At 32.7% G+C, this 18,795-nt stretch overlaps 1 protein-coding gene across 1 annotated transcript; it reads left to right on the top strand.

Moving 5' to 3' along the window:
* The first annotated feature begins 36 nt into the window (after positions 1 to 36).
* LOC148601190 (DNA damage-binding protein 2-like) lies at positions 37 to 12,659 on the top strand. Its single transcript, XM_088554333.1, is given in 11 exon segments — positions 37 to 168; positions 1,329 to 1,693; positions 3,044 to 3,235; positions 5,047 to 5,195; positions 8,011 to 8,110; positions 8,606 to 8,783; positions 10,106 to 10,248; positions 10,674 to 10,711; positions 10,713 to 10,821; positions 11,576 to 11,621; positions 12,286 to 12,659. Coding segments are annotated over 10 exon segments (1,533 nt in total). The 5' UTR covers positions 37 to 168; positions 1,329 to 1,351; the 3' UTR covers positions 12,522 to 12,659.
* The last annotated feature ends 6,136 nt before the right edge of the window (positions 12,660 to 18,795 follow it).

Genomic DNA, 18,795 nt, shown 5'->3' with positions numbered 1-18,795 from the left:
AAATTCGTCCTTCACAGCTCAAGTCGTATCAGCGTTTTTAAACATGAAGATAACGTTTTAAAGTAAAGCGCTTAAATGATCTAATCCCATAATGCAGTTTCCCGCGAAATTTACATAACAGAAAATTCTGAAAACACCGAAAATATCACAGATATTTTTGATATACCGGTAAGATTAATTAGTGTTTTCTTGACTTTAAAGTTTTACGGAACATGTTGGCATAAATGCATCCTTTTTTCATGTGAAAAAACTGTAATCAAAGTTTTATTGTATATTTTAAGCCGAAAAAGATTTTGATGTCTTGATTTTGTGGCATCATGAAGTTGGCCATAAAACTTGTTTAACTTACGAGCCCTTCTTATGTGTTTGCCTTGGGTCATTTCACCTGCATTCTCATTATAGTTCTGTTATTTTGTTGGTTATGTTTCTGTTGCATTTAAATACATTTTGAAGGGGGATCCCCATGGACTAGAATGAACACATGGCTCATACTCCTTTTGGACTTGTTTTCTATTTTTTGCCTTATTTTTCGAATGAGTCATATTGAAAATATGTTTCTTTCATTTTGTTTTTACAACATACTGTTTCAAACAACAGGAAAAAAATTTTCTATTTGTCTGATTTAAAACTGTCAAATATTCCAGTTTTTTTCTCTGTGTTTCAAGGTGTTTCATTTGCACTCATTATTTTGCTCATTGTTAGTTATTAGTATAGATTATAAAAATCATGATGATATGAATGAGTAAGGGTTTTCTCATCCTTCATTAAAGACCAATCGGTGGTCTTGAGCTGACATTTGGAAGAATTTATAATTGTTTACACACTTGGTTCTTACCCAATTAGACCTGCTAAATTGACATTATTTTTCAAATTAATTGTGCTGTAAAAATTGGTCATTAACAAATGATTGGCTGCCTAAAAAATAGTATAAGGTACAATTGGGTTCCATGTTCTACTTGTCAATACACATGTAATATTGATTTTACCTTTTACCAATGGTTGAACAGTTTAGTGGTATTTGTTTACACAACATATTTCATTCCTCTGACACATTATGCCCCTGGAAAAATATTACTTTTTCAAATCTCAAAATTACTGACAATACACACATGCTTATCCTGTTGATTTCTTCTTTAAGTTTTCTAGTTAAGCATTTAAATGTAGGTGATCACTTACAGGATTGTAATTTGTACTTCATTGTACCAATCATCTGATGACCAAATATAAAAATATGAAGTAATGCAGTTGCAGAGGAAATTCAGAAATGTGAAAAGCTTTCTCTAAACTTGAGATCTGATATTTGATCAAATTAATGTTTCTCGTATTAGCTCTTTCTACTTGCTGCATCAAAATGCCTGAAAAACAAACCAGGAAACGAAAAACCAAAGGAGACAATAGAGGAGTGCAGAAGGAGACTTACACAAAAAAATTGAGGAGAAAAATGGCGGAGGCTGAAGAAAAGGCAAAGGCATCAGATAATGGAAGTGATATAGGAAACCAAAAGCTGGAACAAAATGGCCACAGTAGTCATATCAATAGAACCGATGCTGATTCGTTTTTACTTGACTTTAAACCTCGTCTTATTAACCCACAAATCCATGGGTTTACTCCATTGGCACAGAAGAGTCAAAATCTTGTACACTTTCTTCAACAGTGTGCTGGAGGACAGAAAACAACAATCAAACTGAAACAGGTAACTTTGTGCATGTACTAGAATTCAAAGCATATTTTTCTGAAGGATTTTCTTAATTATGATACAAAATTTTTTGTATATAAGTAAAACTATGGCTAGTCAAAGTGAACAAAAATCAATATTTTGTAACATTAGAAAATATGTTTTTATTAGTACAAAATCATTCTTTTAATATTAGAAAATAGTTTTTTATATTAGAAATTCTTTTTGTAGTATTAAAAATTTATTTTCTATTATTACAAATTCCTGTTTTAGTAATAGTATAAAATATCACACATTTTGTATTATTACAAATTCAATTTGTAATATAAGAAAATAATTTTAATATTAAAAAATCACTTTGCAATATTGCAAAAATCAGCACAATTTTTAATATTATAAATTGATTTTTCTAATATTAAAAAATCATAATTGAATACAACAAATCCATTTTCAAATATTAGAAAGTCAATTTCTAATATTAAAAAATCTTTTATAATATTAGAAATTCAATTGAATTTATAATTAGAATTTGGTAATATTAATGAATTCATTTGTAATATTAAAAATCATTTTTTAATATTAGAATTGATTAATTGTTGGGGTTTAATGCCTGAGCAGCAATATTTCAGCTATATTCAGACGATTAATATTAGAAAGCATCCATTTTTGTCCGCTTTGGCTTGCCATATAAATCAGCATGAGTAGATGCCATAGTTTTTGTAAAGCACAAATATACATTAATTTCTCTATGATCATGATGATGTTGAAATTGTTTATAGAAGATGAAATGCTCCATATGAATTTAACCTACATGTACGATCAATGATTCAACAAACGTTTTCAGTTTGATAAGATATAAAAAAAAAACAAAAAAACTTGCACATACATGTACATGTATTATGTACATTTTACTCATGAATCCAATAAACTCATATGACTAGGCTGGTCCACTGACTGGACTGCTGCTAGTGGCTATCAGCTAACATATAGTCCTGGTAACCTAATACCAGTTAATCCCTCTTTTTAGAGTCAGAATTTAAGTTAATGAGTTACAAATGTATCTTGCATTTTGGTAACTTAGCAAACAAAAAGAAACAATTCTGGATATTAAAAAAATATCTACATGTACCAGCACCAAAACATTTATTTAGGCTTCTTTGACTTAGAATAATGACTTCCCCCTCTTGATATTAGAAATAAGTGACAATTACAATTAATTTTTTTAGTTGAAATTATGAATCTGTAATTAATCTTATTTATTTATCATATTCTTTTTCTGACAATTTTTGGAAGTACATATGTATATAATTACTAGTCATAAAAAAAAAAACTTTATTTTAATATGTAACATACACATACATTTTTTAGAGTCTATCCAACACCATAGTCAACAGAATATCTGATCTCCAGCTATGTAGAAATGCTAGTCCATTTGACAGAAGGGTAACATGTATGGAATGGCATCCTACCAATCCTAATGTCCTAGCAGTTGGTTCCAAAGGAGGAGACATTATGTTATGGGATACTGTCAATGCTGAAAAAGACCAGTTTATACAAGGGGTGAGATGATTATGAAATACAATATACCTTTAGAACTGTACATGTATGTACATGTAATGGTCTATTTGTGGTTGTTCCTTAGGTCTGCCATACATACAGGCTAGAAACCACTGATTCCACTTCCTGTAAGCTTTAGTGCTAATTTCACAACATTCAGTGGCTTCTCTGGACTATACGTCAACTTAAACCTGCAGAGGACTATAGGGAGATTAGGCTTTACAGCACAAGAAGTAAAATGTACAGAAATGTTTTTCCTTTCAGAAACAGTTTTAATTTTTGAAATAAAATGAGACCTTTTCTCACAGCGAACAGGAGGTAATTTCTGTGTAGGGCTATTTTTGCGTACGTTCCAGAATTGTGATGAGCACTGGATTGGATATTAATAGAATCATCCAAATCTTTCCATATGAAGTATTGTGTACATATAATTGTGTACATATATATATATATTATGTACATGTACATGTATATAAATGTACTGAATTTTGTCAGTTGACCTCCAAAAAACTTGTTTCACTTGTGGCAGGTGTTATTTGGTAAGATCATTTGAACTGAAAGCTGCCACATTTATGATACCGTGATCATGCTGTCCATCCTCATTTCTTACAAGGAACTCCCCTTAAATTATGAATTTGTTACTGTGACTAATCCTTTTTCATGAGATATCATTGTGCACCTCCAATTTTGCTTTCCTATCTGAATGATTTATTGGGTCTCCTGTGTGCAGGTTTTCAAGGGGGCCCTAATTTCCTTATTTTTCAAAAGCAGCCCTAATTTTCCTGATAAAAGCAGAATAATTTTAAAAAAGCCCTATTTTTGTTGAGAAATTCCTTATTTTTTTCAAATTGTGAAATTTTTAAATAGTTATTTCTCTTTATAATGTTTGTATTAATGGAATCTACTTGTAGCTTAGTATACTTTTAGAAAATGAATATTATGGTCAAATAAACACATCAGAAGACATTTTGGCGGTCATTACCAGTTGCTGAATACAACTGTTGATGGCCACTGACATGATCTTCTTGGTTGGTAAATAGCTTAAATTGTTGTCTTTAGCCAGTGGTAAGTAACTTGTTTTTCTTTTAGTATTATAATTGAAAAAGAAAGAATGTCCTCCCTTATTTTTGCGTTAAAAGCCCTGAAAAATCCTAAATTAGCCCTTATTTTTTAAGAATTTGGCCGTATAAATAGCCCTTACTTTTTTTTACAAAAAGTCACTTGAAAGCCTGTGTGTGCCTACATGTATGGTTTCTGGGTGAAGGGAGTTGGGGTATCACCAAGTGAGGTGTTCACAGATTTTCTCAGTTGTGTAAGATTGGTGTAACTTAAGGAAGAAAATTGAATGTCCCAGTGCCGAAGGAGTTTTAGATATTACATAAAGGTCATGGAGAGAAATGAAAGGAACTAGGATTAGAATATGAATCAAAAAGAACACAATCCAGGGACAATGACCAGATAAAATAGACTCACAACAAAGAACACAAAATAATTTATATTACATACAAGTACAAATGTAGAAACAATTGTAAATGAACAACCAAAACTCCACTAAAAACTTGGAGCATGGACTAGGTGCAGTGGTAGGGTAGACATCCTCTGCTTTATTGGAGAACAATGATTTTATTTTCTCTTTGGTTCACAACTTCAAAAATAGGAATTTTATGGTTGACCATATGATGAGTATTTTCCATAAAAATAAGAGCTCTACAATATTTTCAGAAGTATTTTCTACTAGGTTTCTGTTTTTTATGCTACCAGGAGTTGTTAGTTTCATGTTTCTCATTGAAATAATTATTTGTCTTTGTTTCAAGATAGGAGCTGGGGGAATCATGAATGCTATTAAATTTTGGCCAGAAGATTACAACTTGGTTTTATCAGCAGCTGTAGATGGGACAGTTAGACTCAATGATGTTGAGGGTCGGAACTCCAGAATTCTTGCAGATACAATGAATGCACATGAGTAAGTTTATGATATTTTATTCTTTGTATTTTAAGATTGGGGCCGGTGGAAATATCCAAGCTTTAAAATTTTGGCCAGTTGACCATGGTAAAGTTGTTACATCTGCATTAGATGGTAGGGTAACATTACATGACATGGAAGGAAGACAATCACTGATCCTGACAGATACTCTCAACTTTTATGAGTAAGTACAACGCATCATATGGGAAAATCATAATTTCAGTTTTATGTTACTGTCTAATTAACATTTGTAAATAGTTCCATGTGCAGTAGGTGTGTGTTATTCCCCAGGGAGGTTTCCAATAAGTTGTTTCACTTTACTCTACCATACAAAATGTATGTAAGTTAGGTGTCACACAAATGATCATAATGGCACATTATTATTGGGGAAAATGTATTTTAATTGCATTTCACCGAAATTTAGTATCTTAAGGGTTGATAAATTGTTTATCAAATGAAGTAATCGAATAAGTGAAGTAAGCATGTTCTGTGCTTTTTTTTTATAGAACAGTAAGACTTGTTTTGATTTAACTCCTTTAAGACTGTAGAATTAATTTGGTTAAGGTAGATGTAAGGTTTAACCAAGCTGAAAATACATTTAAAATTATATGGTGGGATTTGAGAAAGTATCTGGTCATAGTAGGTCTTTGTTTTTTTTTTTTTTGCAGAGTTTTAGTTAAGACAGGTTTCACTGTACCTTTACATACATACCCCCACTCAAGAACTGTACCTTTACATACATACCCCAACTCCAGAACTGTACCTTTACATACATACCCCAACTCCAGAACTGTACCTTTACATACATACCCTCACTCAAGAACTGTACCTTTACATACATACCCCCACTCCAGAACTCTACCTTTACATACATACTCCCACTCAAGAACTCTACCTTCACTTACATACCCCCACTCCACAACTCTACCTTTACATACATACTCCCACTCAAGAACTGTACCTTTACATACATACCCCCACTCAAGAACTGTAGCTTTACATACATACCCCCACTCAAGAACTGTACCTTTACATAACATACTCCAACTCAAGAACTGAACCTTTACATACATACCCCCACTCAAGAACTGTTCCTTAACATACATACCCCACTCAAGAACTGTACCTTCACTTACATACCCCCACTCAAGAACTGTACCTTTACATACATACCCCCACTCAAGAACTGTACAAGATTGAAGTCATCACTACAGAAGTTTTATGGTTGTTATCATGAACTGGTGGATCATTATGGTGTATCCATCAGCACCATGAGAACTGATTTATTCAACGGGTCATAGTTTTCCTTCCCTTGTTTGTCTACTCTGGACTTGACTTTTTATGAGCAACTCAGCGGGTGTTTCTAGAAAAGCAGAGGACGCTTACCCTACCGGTGTACCTAGTCCATGCTCCCAGTTTTTAGTGGAGTCCGAGTTGCTCATTTACTTTTGTTACTTTGTATGTATGATTTTAGTTACTTTATGTTCTTTGTTGTGTATGTCTGTTTTCCATGTCTGGTCTTTGTCCCTGGATTACATTCTTTTGATTACCGCCATAACCTGGGTTCCCTTGATTACTCTTTCACATACATACCCCCACTCAAGACTTGTACCTTCACATACATACCCCCACTCAAGACTTGTACCTTCACATATATACCCCCACTCAAGAACTCTACCTTTACATACATACCCCCACTCAAGAACTCTACCTTCACATACATACATACCCCCCCCTCAAGAACTGTACCTTTACATACATATCCCAACTCTAGAACTGAACCTTTACATACATACCCCGACTCAAGAACTGTACCTTCACATACATACATACCCCCCCTCAAGAACTGTACCTTTACATACATATCCCAACTCTAGAACTGTACCTTTACATACATATCCCCAATCAAGAACTGTACATTCACATACATACCCCTACTTAAGAACTGTACCTTTACATACATACCCCTACTAAAGAACTTTGCCTTTACATACATACCCCTACTTAAGAACTGTACCTTTACATACATACCCCTACTTAAGAACTGTGCCTTTACATACATACCCCCACTCAAGAACTGTACCTTCACATACATTCCCCTACTTAAGAACTGTACCTTTACATACATACCCCTACTTAAGAACTGTGCCTTTACATACATACCCCCACTCAAGAACTGTACCTTCACATACATTCCCCTACTTAAGAACTGTACCTTTACATACATACCCCTACTTAAGAACTGTGCCTTCACATACATACCCCCCTCAAGAACTGTACCTTTACATACATACCCCTACTCAAGAACTGTACCTTCACATACATACCCCACTCAAGAACTGTACCTTCACATACATACCCCACTCAAGAACTGTACCTTCACATACATACCCCACTTAAGAACTGTACGTTCACATACATACCCCACTTAAGAACTGTACCTTCACATACATACCCCACTTAAGAACTGTACCTTTACATACATACCCCTACTCAAGAACTGTACCTTCACATACATACCCCCACTTAAGGAAAGGGTGTCATATTGGAATCACCCTATCCATCTGAATTTTGTTGCAATTATCTGGCTCCTAATGCATGTGAATGGATTGATTTTATATTTTGTCTGTGGCTGTATATAGATGGGTCATAAGTTTTAAGCAGTTTTGGGTGCTGTCTGATGTGAACTTTCTGTAAGAGTAGCAGTATGCCAAGCATGACAAACCCATGATTCTTCATGTTTTTCTTTTGATTTCAATAATTACTAAATCATTTTATACAGTTTTGAAATAATGGTTTGTCATTGTTTTTGTAGTTTTTGGTACTGCAGTGTTGATGTAAATGCGAGGAGGAAATTGGTTGTAGCTGGAGACAATGTTGGTAACACACAGCTACTGACATACGAAGGCAAACAGGTCATTTTTATTTTACTGTGAAAATTGAGTTATTTTTGTGTCAGTTTTGCTTTTTGTTTAATTTTTTTTTTTTTTAACTTTATATTTTGTTGTTCAGACTTGATTTAATCGTTTATGTTCAAATAATTACATATAAATAGCATTTTGTCGGAATCTTAGATTTTTGGTTGATCCTCCTCATAACATAGGTACTATTTTCTAAGTATTTAGTTGCGATTTTTTCCTTTCACAAGTCTGTATTTTACCGTTTCAATTCTTTTAGTGAATATTTACTTCTTGTAGTGCATATTTTTGCTTCCCTGTTATTTCTCATATCTCTTCCCTATCCGTAGAATTAAATTTAAGGATCTCTGATTAATACATGAAAGTTACCAAAAGTGGTGGGAGTACCTTCACTTGTTGGTTACAGTTTTCACAGATTTACAATGCAGTGATGCTGAAGTTAGTGAAGTATGTCCAGTCTAGAGAGGTTTAACTGATTAACCCTTTTTTCAGGTTTTCAATTCTAGGCTTCACAAACAGAAAGTGACTCATACAGAGTTTTCACCCAGAGAGGAATGGTTGTTGTGTACAGCCTCCACTGATCAAACTGTTCAATTCTGGGACATACGCATGATGAAAGATAGAAAAAGCAGTCTGCACATGCTCAAACATGATAAAGGAGTAAACTCAGGTAAGTAGTATTATGGGTTGAACCAAAATATGATAAGGAGTGAAATGCAGAATTTCCATACATAAGGTAAATCTACAAGTATTATCAGCAAGTGATCATACATGTATTTTGGTTTAATATCTAATTAATCCCTTAAAGCTCTCAAGGGACAAAAGCCTAATTGCGAGCTTATGTCCTTGTTTGGTGTTCATTATCTTATGTTACCTAGTGGCAAAAATCTTTGTTACCATAGATCTCTGATAAACTCAATTTATACTAGAAATAGTTGTCATACAAATATATTTCTTTAATTGAAAGTTTCTATCTATTATAATTTTCAAGATATTGGGTGAAAACTGCTAAAAACATTATTTTTCACCTTTCAAGTGCAGTTACTCTAACAAACTCTTGACATCTTTGATCCTGGCAGACTTTTGTAGGCCTTATCACAAGGATAATTTCTGCAATTGAAAGTTTTTTTTTAACTATCATAGTTTTCAAAATATTGGCTTTTTCATCTTTCAAGGGCAATAACTCTAACATGGAATCGTTCAAAAACGTAAATCAAAGCAAACTTTTGAAGGCCTTGTAATAAGGATCATTTTGGCATTAGATTGGTATTGAATAAATTTGGCTAAACCTAATGGTAACTGTAGCTATGTTTCTTGACGTATCAAAAATCTTCACATCAGTTCTATGCAGAATACCCTAAGGAACATTCATACCATTTGGTTCTGGTTGGTCAAGTAATGTCAGAGAAGAAAATTTTTGAAAAAAAAAACTTTGAAAAGAGCAAAAAACATCAAAATGGGCAATAGCTCAACATGGCTTCACAGATTAAAATGAAAATTTGTCCACAGATAGAGCCCATCACGTTGAACACTATAACCGTATGTCAGAATTTGGCTAAACCTAATGGTTTTGGAGATACAAATGTATATGTGAAAAACTACTGTCTGACCCCTATATTCTATTTCAGGGACTGTAACTCCTACATCGAATGATTGTTTTGAGAAATTTCAGCATAGGTCCTTCTCATGATGCTGTGTAATATTACTCTGCCAGAATTTTGCTCAAGGCAACAATTTTCGAGTTATTTGCAAAAAACTCTCTTCTGACCCCTATGTTCTATTTTTTTGTAACAGGGGCCATGTTTTTTCATGAATCAAAAATCCTGACAGTCATCTGTATGGGATACCCTAAGGAACAAATATACCAACTTAGGTACCACACAAACAATGATACTTTCATAGTACATTAAATCACTCAACCTCTACATCTCTTGGGCAATTGTCATGATCTCACTTGTAACAGCTTAGTTAAAAGTATGCCTATTTTTTTAGCTTACTTCAGTGGCACTGATGGTTGTCGTCTGCTGACAACTGACCAAAAGAACGAGGTCAGAGTTTACAGAGCACCAGTGTGGGATCTTGAAAGGACCATTCAACATCCCCATAGATTCTTCCAGCACATTACACCTATTAAGGTATGCCAAAGAAACAGTGGTAGAAATAACTTTGTAAACTACTTGCCCACAGAATTTTAATTTCTTATTATTTACCCTAATTCTTGGAACTTGCTCACTTTATTCAAAAGAATATAGGCATCTAACATAATAACACAAAACTGTTCCACTGAAAAGGTTGGTTTGATGAGTGCAAAACGAAAGTGGAAGTAGAGAAAATGCCTATTTATAGTTCTAGACTACTTTTCTGTCCAATCTTCATGGACTCACCCTATTTTCTTTGCGGGAAATTATTTTATCATATGTCCTTAGAAATGCTACATAAGTAAAAGTTTTATTGAATCAACTTACATATTTTTAAAAAAATTCTGAAAATATGCACTTCACTATAGAATTCTATGGGAAAATTAATACAATACTGAGACCTATACTGATAAATTTTGTAGGCCACCTGGCATCCATTACAAGATCTAGCAGTGATTGGTCTTCCCAGGATATTACCAAGGAGAGTTACGTAGCATTGACATCATTGAGGTAGAATCTGGTGAACTAGTAACCAGTCTTAGTGATCCCTCTGCTTCAGGGCTTGTCTGTGTAAGTGCCTTTTGGAACTAGTCAATCTATTCTGCAACACTTAAAAATAATTGATGCATAAAAATGTTTTATGATCTGCTAGAAATGTAATGATCTGAGGGCTAAAGTTTATCCACCTGGTGTTTTGAAAAAAAAAAATTAATATCACTAGAATAAAGAAAAGTTACTTTACCAAGAACTTGGATGCCAACAGAAGCCTTAAGAAAAAAAATTATTATTTTTAATCAAATTGTGTAATTTCTAAACAGATTCCTATGCCAAGTGAATATAAGGCTTTTTTGTATAATGAGAAAGGATGAGTTTTTCCATTTGGGTATGTGTTTCAAAATTAATTTAATTTGTCAGATTCAGTGCTTACATAGCAAGTAGAATTCTATGGAATAATTGTTCTGCAGATGACTGTTTACTTTAATATTAGTTTCATGACATGTCTCCTTGAAAAATATAAACAGGTCAAAGTATACTTAAAACATTTTAAGTTCTTATCTTTAAAGTAATTGCGCAACACATATGAAAAATGATACAGTATTAAATCCTTAGTGTTTGGAATATATAAAAGATGATATCTGATTGAACCTAGTTCTTCGGAAAGTGATAATGACCAATTGATTGTAGTTAACATTCTATGGCAGATATTCCATGTATTACAGAACATTTGGTCGGTTAAAAACACGGGTTTGCACTAGTGTTACACACTATGGTTGATTTTCAATATACTAGCTCACAAAAAAATAAGAGTTTCCTTTTTTTGCAGGTAAATAAATTCAACAGGAGAGGAGATGTGTTAGCTTCTGGAATGGGTAAGATATTTCTGTAAATACACTTTGAAAAATTCATGAGGGAAATCCTCTGAAAACCAGATATTTTTGGCAAAAAGTATGAAAGAATTACATTTCAGTTCTATTTTTCAGGAGAACTTGTGTCATGAAATCTTTAAACAACGGTAAATTTCTGTCACATGTGATTTAAAAGGATTTTTTTTTTTTTTTTTATATTTCTGAAGAATCATACATTTTAATCCTCCAGCTAAATGCTTTGTTTATCTTCTGCATACAAACTGGGTATATGTACTTCCGTAAATTTTTTCAGCAAAAACTTGAACTTTATGAACTTTTGCTTTCATGTTATTTGATGTTGACCTTCATGAACTTGTTAATTGATGTCAGTGATTGTTTTGAGTAATCCATTTTCAAAAATAAAATATTTGTTACAAAAACAAAACAAATCAAAGGGCACCCAAAGATAAATAAAATTCTACTGAATGAAAAAAAGGTGATTTATGGTCTTGAATGACCAAAATAATATCCTTCATGCCAAGATAGCATAAAGATTCAAGTTGGGCTCCAATAAGTTCAGCTCCCTCGTGAATCCCTGTTCTTCCGCACTCAGGATCATATTTTGCTTAGTTCACTCTTTCCAGTTCCTTAAGTATACAAAAGTTTAAGATGCCAATTTTATTTTCAGGTTTGCATATACTTCTGTGGACAAGGAAAGAGGAAGTTGTAGAAAGACAGACATCTTTGTTGGCATCTATGAAATCTGTCCTTGACAATAGTAATCATGGAAACACAGGAAATAATAACAGAAGGCAAAGACGAGAACCTAAATCTAAGGATACAAAACCGAAGAACAAAAGCATGACTGAAACTAAGCAGGACAAAGAAAAAATGAAACAAAAAATGAAAAATTCTAAGAAATGATTTGTCTTGATGAAGTTTATTGGGCCAGTATATTTCATTCAAAATTGCAAAGACCTTTTTGAACACTGTGCTTGTCTAATAGTTGGGATGTTCAGATGGACGAATCATTTATGATTTTTCTTGTATCCTGAATGTATGATGTATTGTATGTTACGTTCATCTGCTTATTACATAAACAGTGGGCTAGAAATTAAGCTTTTGTGTAGCAATGCCCTGAATTGCCTATACACAGAGGATACGGGCCAATTTCCCCAGGATTCTGTCCACAGTAGGGTCAGTTTCTAAAACTGTTAAAATGTATATGTTTTTCATTGAAGTTTCATTATGTGTTCTATAAAGGCTAATGGTGAATAGCTGGATTGAGGAAAAGTACAAAAATTGAAAATTTAATACTTTAGTCTATATTGAACACTTTATGAAGGGAATTCCAAAGAAGCCCCTTTTCAAATATTTTAACTCGCATCTTTTAATAATGCAAGGAACTTGGGTTCTTTATTGTTAAATGTAACTTTTTGGTTGAAAAAATAAAACAAATGAATAATTTACCTTACCTTGAATACTCAAATAAGCTGTGTGCTGGTCATAGCCCAGTTAACAAGATAAACATCACAAGCACCCATTGTGGAGAAGATCTTTGTTATTATAACCTGATTTCTTTATACTTTTGTTTAAATTTTATTGTTTCAGTGTCATTTCTTTGTTTTAATATTTGTAATTTTTTTCTTTAACATTCCCTTTTTTACTGTGGACATTTGATAATTTTTTTTAGTTTTGCAATAAAATGTAATAATGTCGTGGAGTTACCAGGCATTTCAGTTAAATATATGATATGATTATGTATAAAATATTATTGAAATATACTTTTAATGCTTGAATTGATAATTACTTTTCTGTGAACAAAATTCTAGAAAGTCTGGCCAAAATCATTGAGAGATTTCCATTCTGTTGTCAGTTTAATGATTGTAATTGCATTGTGGTCATCCCAATGAGGTAGACAAAAATTCACGACAACCTCTTAAGAACAATATCTCCACCTTAATAGGTTCTTTTCAAAATTGTATTATGCATGTATCAAGAAACATCTTCATAAATATTGCTGTTAAATACCTTTTTACCTTTAAAATGAAAGAACAACAAGAGTTAAGAAAATTGAGATGCCAAAAAAAGGATGCAATGTTACTATGTCTATAACTTGAATGTGTTCTAGTGTATAGATGGAAATAACTCAAAATGTTTTCTTTTTTTAAATGAACACTATATTAAACAGACACAATATAAAGCTGACCTTACTTGTAATAATTAGATTTATTGATTCTATAGGATTTTTAAATTGATTAAAACAAGTATTCCATAAACATTGTAACTTCTCATACTGACATTCATAAGGGGCAATGGACCAGCATATTTAATGGAGTTTGGTTAATGTACAAAAAGGCTTGAGTTGCAAGTCTGGTTTATGAATATTTTTCATAAGTATTCACAGAATGCTTTTTAAAAAGGTGGAGGAACAGCTGTCGAGCATTCGCAAACCTGAAAAAGATATTTTATTAGTTGTTTCAGTCAGTATCATTCATCAGTGTCCGTAGTATCCTTTATCTCAAGTTCTTTTGGGTAGAAGTGATGAAAGGAAAGTTGACAATTCTGAATGAAAAATCATCACGTTTGTCGTAAAGTTTGTCAATAGTTTTCCTTTACCATCGATTTTTAAGTGTAGGTCAAGATTTGACGCTGATTTCACATTGTCCGTAGTATCCTTTATCTCAAGTTCTTTTGGGTAGAAGCGATGTATCAAATACCTGAAATTAGGATAGTTTACAGTTAATACGTCAAGAAACAGGATATTTGATTGTTCATGTCTGATGGAGGTGATTAACTTTTTTGATCATGTATTGTGTTTTTTTCAAACTGTATTATAAATTACATAAAACATACAAAAATTCATTTCACAACTGTCCTACAAGGCTAGCTATGAAGAATATTTTACTAGTAGTGGGTTTCTGAAAATATTGTTAGAAATAGCTTAAAACAAAACACAAAACTTTTACATTAAAAGATGATCTTCATTCTCATTTGCTTTTGTTACTTTGTATGTATGATTTTAGTTACTATATGTTCTTTGTTGTGTATGTCTGTTTTCCATGTCTGGTCTCTGTCCCTGGATTACATTCTTTTGATTACCGCTATAACCTTGGTTCCCTTGATTACTCGTTAACAAGCATACACGAATGTTAATTTGGTTGAAATACATTTTTGACTTTCTCTGAAAACTTGAATGCAGCCATTTTGATTAAATTTTAACTCTCGTATAAATCTTTTCTCTTCTTTGCAGGTGATCAATTACACATTTTGATTTGTTTCATTATATTTTTTCTATTAATTCTTCCACAGTGTGAATTGTACACTTTTATTAATACCATACTTTTTCATTATGTTCTGAATTGCTAAAACTGGATAAGGTAAATAAGCTTTAAAAAACGAAATAAAGACTTAGTAGGCGTTATAGTTCAATATGGCGTTATTTGTACCATAGGTTTGACAAAATAAAGAAACTTATGAAGTCTTTAAAAAAGAAGGCAAAGCTACTGTTAAAAAGGAATTAAAAACTCCATTATGATAGTGGGAAAGATTAGTTCTAGGTTATTAAGAGGATTTCGCCGACTGATTAGACGTCGTTTTCGTCCACGTATTCTTTTGCTGAAGCCTAGAATAAGATTCAGAGAACCTAGACCTAGGATTAGATTCAGGGGTCTAACTTAGCTCTTGCGCAAACAAGAAAGTGTAAGAAATTCTTTGATATATTTTTGTATCTGCTGTACGCAATAAGAGGTTGACAGTGGAATATTTTCTTACAGCCTTCATCTTTCATTAACACTTTTCGATGTTTTTTAATTAGTTTGCCATTTTTTTTTGTAATAAAAATTAATGGGATGCCATTAATGTCCATATCCTTTTTCTCAAGAGTTCAGAACGTCTGTTTAATAGAGCCGATTCCATGTTGGTGTTGATCAAATTTTCTGAATATCCTTTTTTTAATAAATAAATATCATAAATTCAAGAAGTATTTTCGATACATTTTCCATGATACTGTTGTTTCTAATATTTCTGATAGTTTCACCTTTCATAAGTCCCGAGAAAGCGCTGGTATTGTGCATTGAAGATTTGTGGAGGAATTGATGAGTATTCGTTGGTTTTGTGTAGCTACGTTTAACAAATATTCCATCTATTTCAAAACATCCACCTTTACAGATTAGAAGTGTCTGAGAATATTGCCTTAGAATTTAATATGTTGAATGTAAATTTTAACAATGGATGAATTGAGTTCGCAATGTCGAAAAACACTATTTCATTCTGTGGTCCATTGTATATAAAAACAATCCGTCATCTCTGTATCTTCCATAGAACAATATTTTGTTTTTGTTTCGAATCTGTTTGAAGACTTGCTTAATAATTTTATATGCAGTAATATCACAAATTTCGGGGCTACATTTAGAGCCCATACTTGCTCGTATTACTTGACGGTAACATTTGTCATTACATTCGAAGAAATTATTCTCCAAAACGAAATTCAATAGAGTTCGAATAGACTTTGGGTCAGGGCATGGTATAGTGTAATCTGATTCTACCCTAGTTTTGTAGCTTTCGTCAACTGCGTCCAAGATTTCTGTGAAATGAAAATTAGTATACATACTAGTTAGATCTAAATCTACCAACAGACAATCTATCTACTTTTAAAATTTCGATTTTGTTGATAAAATCTAAACTATCTTTTATGTAACTGTTTTTTCTTTTTACAATGGGGATCAGAAAGTAATCAATAAGTTTGATTATTCTTTCAGTTGCCGAGTTTATTTGTGATATTATAGGCCTGCATGGTGGCAAGTGATCTATTTTTGTTTTTCTTCTTTTATGTCCTTAACGGTGTTTTCATCCAATTTATGGATTTTAGACAATAAATATAATCTGCCTAATCTAGGCTCATTCGCATCTATGCCACGAAGAAACAAATGCGTTGTCCCATCAACCTCACGGTTGTCAAATAACCGATCGATAAATGATTTGATCGTATTGTGAACTTCCAAAACGAAATTCAATAGAGTTCGAATAGACTTTGGGTCAGGGCATGGTATAGTGTAATCTGATTCTACCCTAGTTTTGTAGCTTTCGTCAACTGCGTCCAAGATTTCTGTGAAATGAAAATTAGTATACATACTAGTTAGATCTAAATCTACCAACAGACAATCTATCTGCTTTTAAAATTTCGATTTTGTTGATAAAGTCTAAACTATCTTTTATGTAACTGTTTTGTCTTTTTACAATGGGGATCAGAAAGTAATCAATAAGTTTGATTATTCTTTCAGTTACCGAGTTTATTTGTGATATTATAGGCCTGCATGGTGGCAAGTGATCTATTTTTGTTTTTTCTTCTTTTATGTCCTTAACGGTGTTTTCATCCAATTTATGGATTTTAGACAATAAATATAATCTGCATAATCTAGGCTCATTCGCATCTATGCCACGAAGAAACAAATGCGTTGTCCCATCAACCTCACGGTTGTCAAATAACCGATCGATAAATGATTTGATCGTATTGTGAACTTCCGATAGGTTAGGAAAGTTAGTTTCTGTGTAGTGTATTGTTTCTAATTATCGTAAGCCCTCATTTATATATTTATTCCTCTCTAAAATGCAGATTATCGTGCTTTTATCGCTTTTTGAGAAGATTACATCTGACATATTACTTAATGACTCTAAAACAGACATTTGTGTATGTGTGAAGTTTGACCTTGTAATTGTTAATTGTGTGTATGATAATTCTAGCTTTGTTTTTTTTAACGCATTGCAAGTCGGAATTGGATTGAAGTATGTTTCTGTTCTAAATGGGTGTATTGTGTCATGGTTATTCGTGCTGAATAAATATCGACACCTCATTTTTCTCGAATATTCTTTAAGATCATTTATTATTGATTTTTTAATTTTGCAATTTGGCGGTTTAGGGATGAATTTCAGTCCTTTTCCTAATATTACGTATTCATCATATGTCAGCTTCTTATTTGTAAGATTGAAAACGTATTGTTTTGATATATAGAAAAAGAGCTTTGCACTTTCTCTTGCGTCGAGCTTGTTTATCTTTCATACGATTAGTAGTTTTATTTATTTTTTGCTTTCCCTAGAAACGTCTGTCCATGTCGAAATAATAATTCAAATTTCACAATTCAAAGGAGATTTCAAATATACAATAATTGAACAGAATAATTACTGTTTCAGTTTGCAATCCCTAACTATGAGAATAAATATACAATCATGTAAATGTTATAGCGGAATGACTACTCATTGAGGAGTCATGTCGTATGACCTTGATAACCTAGATACCTACAGTAATGTGAAATAGAAGTTCCACATTCATAGCTCATCAAGTAATATTTATTTTGACATGTAGGGAAAAACCTTTTCACTAATAATTACATAATCCAATCTCTAAAGTTGGATTTCTATAGTTCCGATTGAATCGGATGTTGCCATAAGCTCCATAGTTTGATAAAAAACATGAATTAAATTGAAATGTTATATTAATATCTATTGTTCCAGTCTCGTCTACAACTATTTCTCTGATTTTTCCATAAGGCCTTTATCTTATTTCTGCCTTAAAGCTAGCCAGTTCCTTCTCGTCCCTATCTTTTAGCTCTCCCAACTTTTTATACATAAGAGTCCTGGCTTCATCTGACGCTTTATTTCCCGGTACCAATTAAATCTTTGGCATTTCTTCCAATGGATGTGATTTCTTCTTTAATATCGGGAAAAATTTCGTCTAGAATGTTGATTGTTGATATGAGGAAATTGTTCTCGTTGTAATCAAGAACCTGGAGATCAGGTTTTGCATTTAAGGTTTATATTGCAGAATGTTGGGAGGTTGTCTGAATGTCTTCCATGTACTAATCCCTCTCTTGCCTTGGCGATTAGGATTCTTCTTCTCATTAGATGGTCAATTTCATTGACCGCTTTAAAAGCAATGTCAATTGCCGGAACTTTATCAGAGTCATTCTCTGCAAGTTCTGTGAGGTCCAAGTCGTCAAAATCCGAGTCTTCCATTAAAGCCGCTTCCTTGTTGTTGGGTCGTGTATCTGATTTTTCCATTTGGCGTTGATTTTTGTCTCTTCCAGTAACATGGACAATTTGTCCAAAATACTTTATGAATTTAAGATGTTTTTATTAAAAAAAAGGATATTCAGACAATTTGATCAACACCAACATGGAGTCAGCTCTATTAAACAGACAT

The sequence above is a fragment of the Perna viridis genome, chromosome 12, assembly GCF_037379345.1.
Source record: "Perna viridis isolate PV_CMFRI_1.1 ecotype Kerala chromosome 12, ASM3737934v1, whole genome shotgun sequence".
Lineage (NCBI taxonomy): Eukaryota > Metazoa > Mollusca > Bivalvia > Mytilida > Mytilidae > Perna > Perna viridis.
Note: the sequence above shows the minus strand (reverse complement) of the source record. Positions and strands in the feature narration are given on the sequence as shown.